At 43.5% G+C, this 8530-nt stretch overlaps 1 protein-coding gene across 2 annotated transcripts in view; it reads left to right on the top strand.

Annotated features, from left to right (window-relative positions):
- Positions 1 to 768: 768 nt before the first annotated feature.
- LOC112861305 (CD302 antigen) overlaps positions 769 to 8530 on the top strand; it is a 135315-nt gene continuing 127553 nt past the window's right edge. Inside the window, exons 1-2 of one of the 2 annotated variants that reach the window (XM_025924658.2) lie at positions 769 to 954; positions 6368 to 6739. In XM_025924658.2, coding sequence (XP_025780443.2) covers positions 861 to 954; positions 6368 to 6739 — 466 coding nt within the window. In that variant the 5' untranslated portion in view covers positions 769 to 860. The remainder of the gene's footprint in view (positions 955 to 6367; positions 6740 to 8530) is intronic. The other variant, XM_025924643.2, reaches the window with a different exon arrangement.

The following is an 8530-nucleotide window of genomic DNA, read 5'->3' as shown; positions in this document are numbered from 1 at the left end:
AAGAATATAGGACATTCACATCCAGGCAACTTAGGTCAGCCTATTTATGATGATTGCAGTTCCCACAGGGAGAGGATAAATATTATTCTCACATTGCTGGTTTGGGGTGCACACTTCTCATTTCCACTGGATTATTATTATTAATTTTTAAGAGAAGAGCTTACTTGCAAAGGTCAGATGGTTATAAGGCCTAAATCGTTGAAAGTATTGATTGTAGGTTCACTCAAATAGCTCTTGCTTTTTCATTCTTTAACAATTGCGGGTGAAACTGCAGAGTGCGATTACCTTGCCTTTGTTTGCACTATCCGAAAACACAAGACGCAACTAAGGACACCTGAATTCCTTGGCTTGATAGCAGCAGCAACACTACGGGTGCAGACTTCCGCCTTTGGGGTATGAGAGGATGTGGGTGCCTCTCCAGCCTAGCCCGCAGTCAAGAGGTCCTCCCAGACAGGTGCGCTAGGCAGAGAACAAAGTCCTAAACGAACCCAACCCACACACCAGGAAGTTGCCAAGTCCCGGCAACTGCCGCGTCTCCTCAACTTTACTGAAGAAGAGTGGGGGTCAGGACCCCCCAAGCCCGGTAGTCGGAGCGACACTCTGCAGTGTAGCTCCGCGCTCACTTCCCGTCTCCTGGCGGGTCGGTCCTCTAGAAGGTGCGCGTAAGTTCGTCTTCCCGCCAAAGAGTCCACTCACTTGCCCCGCCCCACCCCGCCTGATTGGCCGAGGGCGGACGGGGCGGGGCCGGGATTCCCCGGAGGCTCTAGGCAAAAGCGCCGGCCCGGCCCGCTGGGCGCAGCGGGAGGGGTGGGTCCCGCGTGCGCCCGAGGACCCGGTTGGACTGCTGGGGCCGGCTCAGGATGAGGACGCGCTGGGCGACCCTTCGCCGCGCGGCGGGGCTCCTCTTGCTACTTCTCAGCTGCTGCGGACTGGCGGAGCCCTCTGGCCGCGCAGGTAATCGCGGGCGGGCCAGGTCGGCGGCGACTAGGGCCCTCGAAGTTGTCAGGTCTGCCGACTTTCCTCGGTTGGGGTTAGGGCGGCGCCCCGGGTCTCGTCACCTCTGCTTTCCTCGGGGGTCTGGAGCCGAACATGTGAGCCGAAGGGGAATTCTGGGGTAGGAGGAGCTCCCTGGCCCTCGGGCGCCTGGAGGATGGAGGGGTGGCGGCGGGGGGAGTGGTGGCAGGGCCTTTCTAGTGCTGAGAGAGAACAGTCCACCTTAGGGAAGGCGCATGACCTTTTCTGTGCTGCTCCCCCGCCCCTTCCTCGTCCTGAAGCCTCCAAAATCTTGCCTCCTTAGAGTAAAGGGCTCTTCAGCAACCCCCACACCCCATCCAGCGGGTCTCGCCCCTCCTTCGCCTCCTGGTCACCTTGGCCACTCAGTGTCTAGAGGAACTTTCTACCCATAGCGCCCAGAATGATTAATGATGCCCCAACTTAGCTGCACGTCCGCCAACGTGCACGTCCAAAAGGAAGTCAGGTTAAGCCATGTCTTCTAAAGTGACAATGATCATAACTTCTTTACGATGCTCTCCCCTAAAGCCTTGAGCGGCGATCTTTTCCCCTAACTGCCTTATCAACTCCAAAACACCCCTGCGAGGCTGACGGTCCCACGTTGAAGCGCAGGTGGCTTGTCCAGAGACCTTCCTGCCTCTAACTGCGGAAGCAGGACCAGGAATAGACTCCCTTCGCTGATGCTCTGGGTAGTGCCAGCCTCACCATGCCCCCTGGCAGCAATCGGAGTTTGCTTTTACTTTCTTTTTGCCTTGGCAAAAGATGCCCCCGAGGACTTTCTTAGTCGGGCTGCATAGCGAGTGGTCAGTGGGCCGTCACCACCTACCACTTCTGTTCACTTTTCCTGTATGAGGAAGTAAAAGATGGGTAAGAACTTTTTTGAAAACCGTAGGCTGCTTGTGGTTCTTATTTTCCTGTAAGAGCTAAACTAAGTTACTGCCAGATTTAGACTTTTTACAGAGCGTGATGTGAAGAAGCTTCCCAGAGTGTGAGTGACATCACCCTATCTACAACAAGGACCTTTTAGTGAATGCTGATCTGATTCACACTTCTCCATTCTCCTTTGACCCTCCCTGTTGGAAACTGCCAAAAGTCCTTTACTGGCTGTGAGAATTCTATTCCACCTGCCCACAATCCAGGTAGAAATATTTCACTGCCACAACTAACCACAGTCAAAACACCCTGACCTTTCTGTCACCGAAGACTTGGTTTCCATCTGCTTCTGCTTTAGTCTTATCTGTTTTTGTCTCCCCCACAGAACTCAAGATTTCCTTAATTTTTGCAATCTCTGCAATCCCTGGCCTTTCTCATCACCCCAAAGCAAAGAGCATCAGCTTAACTCCATTCTTCCTGCACTAGGTCCTGACAGGTATTTGATTTCCTGAATCCTTCTTCACCCTTAGTAGCTGCTCTGGTCTGTTTACTACACCCTCAGACCAGACTTGTGGTCCCATTAAGGGAAGCACTGGAATTTTGAAACCCTAGCCATTTGAGTAATTTGTTTGGCAGTGTGTCAGCTTCACGATGCTGGTAATGGCATGCACTCTGTCACATGTATGCCGTTAGGTTTGTGCAGGAGGCCTGTGTTGCTCAGGTGCTGAAACACCTAATTTCAACACCTAGTAGTTGCTCTGTGCCCTTGGGGAAATCCCAATTGCTTGGTTTACTTTTTGGCCTCCTGGGAGAGCTAATAGCTTGAAGTAAACCAGTCCTTCTCGGACTCCTGAGGTTCTCACCAGCCCATAACACCCAATCTGAATGCCATGACTTCCTGACTCCTAGTAGATTGTCATGGACCCAAGGTCACTTCAGGACCTGTTTTTGAACTGACAAACCCAAACTTCTGATTCTTTCCTACTCCACACGTATGATCTGTGTACATGGTGGTGACTCCATGAAATTCTTAACACTGTGGACTCTAGAAGTTCCCCTGAAACTAAAAATACTGCAATCTTCATCCTTCTTGCCTCTATCTCCCTCTCCATTTGTCTGTGATTATAAAATGTTGATGTCCAACTTCTCTTTGGACTGTGCAGACCTCTTTTGTTTAGGTAAGACAAGAATTACCTAATGATTAGGCAATAGGAGATAGTTTTCCTTTGATGAATGTGGAATACTAAAAACTCGTTTTCAGTATATGATAATACTACTTAGCCATTTCCTCTCAGATACCACTAGAATATTTCTATGAAATGAAGCATATAAAAATGCTACTAGGGATGATGAGGCTTATTTTCATCAACCTCTGCCTTTTAGACTTGCCCAAATATTGTATGTGGAAGTAAACATTAAAATTCCATTTAGGATATATTATAAGATAACATGAATAAGATGCAACATAAGGTTGTCAATAAAGAATCTTTTATAAGTTGCTGTGTAATTACCTTTTCAAAGTGTAATATATTTCTGAAATATTTTATTTACCCTTATTTAACACATTTTATAAATAAGGAATTATTTTCACACTTCCTCAGTCCTTCCCACCCTTCAGCTCTACCATCCCGGTAGGGTCACAAGACTGAGGCAGACTGAACTGCTTCTGCGAAGGGTAAGGAATGATATGGGGAAACATCATAAAAAGACGACTCTCCCTACCTTATATATTATGTATGAATGCTTACACATACATTATGTATGAAGGCTAATGGCAAGTTTCCTTAAATCATATCAATAATTAATGTATGTGCTAAGGGAACTCTATGGATGTCAAACATTGATTGTAAATAGTTAAAAGACAGATTTAAAATGAGTCAAGTATTTATGATCATAGATGTTACAATTAGGTAAGAAGCTTGGCAACTCCTCTTTTACATACCTTTTCCATGCCATTCCATACCTCTCCTGTAGTCTTTCAGAGTTCCTACAAACTTCTTCAGTCTATGGGTGTCCCAGAAGTAAAACATACAGTAAATGGGAAAGGGTAATTTTTTTTTTTTCACTTCCAAAGAGTATTTATAAAGCATCACTGTTACCTAGGTGCACATACCTGATGCTAATGGGATTAGGATGACCTAAAATGCTACTAGCATTAGCATGACATAATAAAGTTGTGGACATCTGTTTAAGAACAATATACAATGAACTTGGCAAAGACCAGTAAAACCTGAAAGGCTAGGAAAACTTATCTTGTGGAAGCATAGGATATTAGTACTGAAAGTGGCTAAGGTATCTTAAACTTCTCTGCTTTCATCTTACATTTGGAGATAGGAAGACCCTGGGGAGATTAAGTGACTTCCCCAACATCTCTACCAACTAACTGGTAGTGGAGGTAGGTCTTCAACCTAGCACCCCTAACTCGTATTCCACTGCTTGTGCCACTATACTAAGAGCTATAGCTAATCTATTGGATTCTGCAAAGGCAACTTGAAAGAACTTTGAAACACTGCAAAGATAGCAAAACTCCTGCTGGCCCAGCTCATCTATCTGGGATCAAAGGGCACAGAGCAGAGTGCCCACGAAAGAAGGCAGTGAGACCACAGGGCAACAGAGGGAAATGTTCCAGCAAGGGAGGTGGCAGCCTATTCTCCTGTAGAAGCAGACTTCTTTTTTTTCTCCAGTAACTCCTGATACTTTGGAATATGAGATTTATCTTGGAGAAGTGAGAGAATAGTTTGGGAAAAAAGTACCTCATGGGTCTGCGTCGATATTGAATATGTAGGAGAAGCACACTGGAGAAATTGTGAGCGATAATCTTCTAAGACAGTATGTTTTCCTCTTTTTGTTAACTATCCTCCCAAATGGTGTCCATAAAGCAGAGAATGGCGGAGAAATGTCCAAGAAGGAAGGGTGAGGGATGGAAGTTGCTATGACCAAGACACCTAGCTGCAGCCTTACGTAATATTTTAAAATACAGAGTTGAAAGCAGAAGTAACTTAAAGTTTTACAGGATTTTGTAGTTGTTCCTATTCTTGTTGCTGCTGCTGCTATTTAAAGCAAAAAATTCTGTTCGAAGTTCAAGCTGAGATTTGACTTAATGGAATAGTTATTATTTATATGGTGAAATTTCCCCTCAAGTCCTTCGTATAAGAATTTTTAACTCTGAAAGCCTGTGAATTATTATCAGAAAAGGTATGTAGCGTTAGTAAAATCAATGGTTGTGAAACTGGCATCAAAGTGAAAGTGCCTTTTGGGAACTAAAAATTTACAGGTCCTTCTGCTGAACCCTTTGGTTCACTGACAATGATTGTTTAACTGTCTTTCAGCTTTCCTCTCAGCAACATGAACTTTTGTGCTATAACTTCAAAAAATTTTTCTTTCTAAAAGCACTGACCAAATTGTTCAACTGTAAGTTGTTATAACAGATGTGAATCCTGTTCCACAAGCTCAGGTGTGCAAGAAACCATGCATTACTTTATTTTCATAGAATCAGATTAAATTTTATTCTGAGGTCCCATTCCACCAAGTTAGCAGAACTTCAGTTTTTGTCATTACTCAGGTCTTCCCCAACTTATGCAAAAGTGGCAGGGAAGCGTTCAGGGAGGTCCCTTCGTTCGCCTTCAGCTTATGCTCATCACTTTGGAGTTTCCCACTGTCCAAACCTCCTGGCTGTTGAATTCTGAATCCCAGGTGATTTCTGGAGCTCAGGCTCAGCCTCAGCCTCCGTAGGTGATCCACACAGTCAGCACTCTCCCGACCCCTCTCCACTGCTTCTCATCACGTTCCTGTGGGTGCTAAGGTAGAGCTGATTACAGTCCCTCCTACCCTCAGAATCCAGATCTTCATTTCCTCTCATCCCTTTACCCCACTATTCTACTTCTGCCCCCTCAGAAGTCTCTCCATCTCCTCTGAGACACGTTCATGCCATGTAATAATTTACCCTGCCATAGTAGCTAATATAAGCAAGACAGAACTGTGGTCCTGAATAGGTTCAGGATACTTTTCATTGATCGTAGACCACCTCTCTAAGGAAGATGAAAACGAAGGAGTTTCTTCATCTCATTAAATAAGGGGGGGCAGATATTTCACGGAACAACAATAAAAATATACATACCATTCTAAGTGCTTTACCTGTATAAGCTCATTTTAACCTAATATCTACCATATGGAAGTACTATTTTACAAAGGAGGAAACTGAGGCATAGTGGTTAGATAACTTGCCCTGATCACATGGGTAATAAGTAGCAGAGGCAGACTATGAACCTAGGCAGACTGGCTCATGCTCTTAATCCACACTATACTGCCTCTCTGACTACCACTGTCCTCTGACCTTGTATAAGTGCATTGCAGTTTATAGATGTTGGAGGGTGGGAGTAATCCCGGAGTGTTCAGACTCCCCTCAGCAAGCAGGGGCCAAGGCACACTAACCACACAGTTCAGAATCCTGAAATGTCTTCTTTAACTGTCTGTCTTGACTCAGGCAATGATCCATTCACCGTTGTCAATGAAAACATGGGCAAGTGCATCAAGCCACTGAATGACTGGATAATAGCAACAGACTGTGATGGAAGTAGGGACATGTTATGGAAGTGGGTGTCCCAGCATCGCCTCTTTCATTTGCAATCCCAGAAGTGCCTGGGGCTAGATATTACTAAACCTACAGACTCCTTGAGAATGTTCAGCTGTGACTCCAGTGCTATGCTGTGGTGGAAATGTGAGCACTACTCTTTGTACGGAGCTGCCCAGTACAGATTGGCTCTGAAGAATGGACATGCTATAGCAAGTACAAATTCATCTGACGTCTGGAAGAAAGGAGGCACAGAGGAAAACCTCTGTGACCAGCCTTACCATGGTGAGTATTGGAGAGGGACTTTAGTCATTTGCTGTTGGGTTTGGTAAATGTGACATTGAACCTGCACAACTGATCACAAATAAAGTCATGCGTTGGTAAGGGCAGTGAGCTAGCATTCAGTTTCAGGCACAGTGCAGTAACATTGGGCTACCCATGTGAGGTTGGTGCTGTTTTTCCTATTTTACAGAAGAGGTTAGGTACTTCGTCAGAGGTCACACAGTCACTCTGTAGTAAACCTAGGATCTGAAATCTCTCTGATGCTTGAGTATATGTATTTCCTATGATTACATTCTGAACTCCAGAGGGAAAGAAATGGTAGAGTAACAGGAAATTCTTCATACAGGATAAAATTCAAATGACCTAGTAAAATCAAACTTTTTATAAGTTAAAAAAGAAGAAAGAAAAAGAAAAGAAAAGAAAAGAAAAGAAAAGAAAAGAAAAGAAAAGAAAAGAAAAGAAAAGAAAAGAAAAAAGAAAATGTATTTCTCCTTGGCAGATTTTTATGTAATGGAAAAACTTAAAGACCTCATGTGAGTGAATTTCTATTTTTGGCATGGCGGTCACACTTTAATGTTTGTGTTTATGATTCAGCTTTTCAAGAGTGGACTTTTTCTTAATTGCTTTCAAAAATAAATACAGTTCACCCTTGAACAATGTGGGGGTTAAGAGCACTGACCCCCGTGCAATTGAAAATTTGACTCACCCAAACTTAACTACTAATAACCTATTGTTTACTGGAAGCCTACCAACAACATAAACAGTTAACACGTATTTTGTATATGTATTACATAATGTATTCTTACAATAAAGTAACCTAGAGGAAAGAAAATGCTATTAAGAAAATAATAAAGAGGGGTGCTTCGGTGGCTCAGTCAGTTAAGCATCTGACTCTTGATTTTGGCTCAGGTCGTCATCTCACAGTTGGTGACATCCAGCCCCAAGTCGGAGCCTGCTTCGGATTCTCTGTCTCCTTCACTCTCAGCCTCTTCCCCACTCATGCTCTCTCTTTTTCTCTCTCTCAAAATAAGTAAATAAACTAAAAAAAAGGAAAGAAAATCATAAGGAATAGAAATACATTTACAGTACTGTACCGTATTTATCAGAAAAAAATCCACATATAAGCGGACCTGTGCAGTTCAAACCCATGTTATTGGAAGGTCAACTGTATATGAATATTGCCTATGACATAGCTGATCATGAACTTTGTTCTGCATCTAGAAACTGGATTATAACAACTTTCCAAGTCAGAAGGAGTAGATTTATTTTTTTTAAACCTCTAAATGTAATTTGGTATCACCCAAGCAAATCTTTTTCATCATCTTGTTCTGAATTACATCAAATGTTTATATATAAATATATATTTAATTATCTTATCTAAGGCTTAACCCTTATCTCACCTTTGCTCTTCTTTGTAAATTTATATAGCTTCACAGGGATTTTTCTTTTCTCTTAAAGCTCACTTAAGCTAAATTTGGCTTTCTGTCCTTCCCATAACACACACAAATTTTTCTCCTGTGGTAACCTATTTCTATTTCCTACTGAAGATGCATCTGCTTCTGAGATGTCAGGTTCTGCTATTAACGGGAAAATATTGGAGAATTAGATATGGGGTTTTCCTTTTTTTAATCCTCGATCCTTGAGTCATTGAACAAGTCTGTTTTTGCTAGCCAGCTTCCTCCTAACATTAAAAAGCAATTGCTAGGGGCGCCTGGGTGGCTCAGTCGGTTAAGTGTCCAACTTCGGCTTAGGTCATGATCTTGTGGTTCATGAGTTCGAGCCCCGCGTCAGGCT

This window comes from Puma concolor, chromosome C1, assembly GCF_028749965.1.
Source record: "Puma concolor isolate L17-30 chromosome C1, mPumCon1.1.hap2, whole genome shotgun sequence".
Lineage (NCBI taxonomy): Eukaryota > Metazoa > Chordata > Mammalia > Carnivora > Felidae > Puma > Puma concolor.
This window is presented reverse-complemented; position numbering and strand designations above follow the sequence as displayed.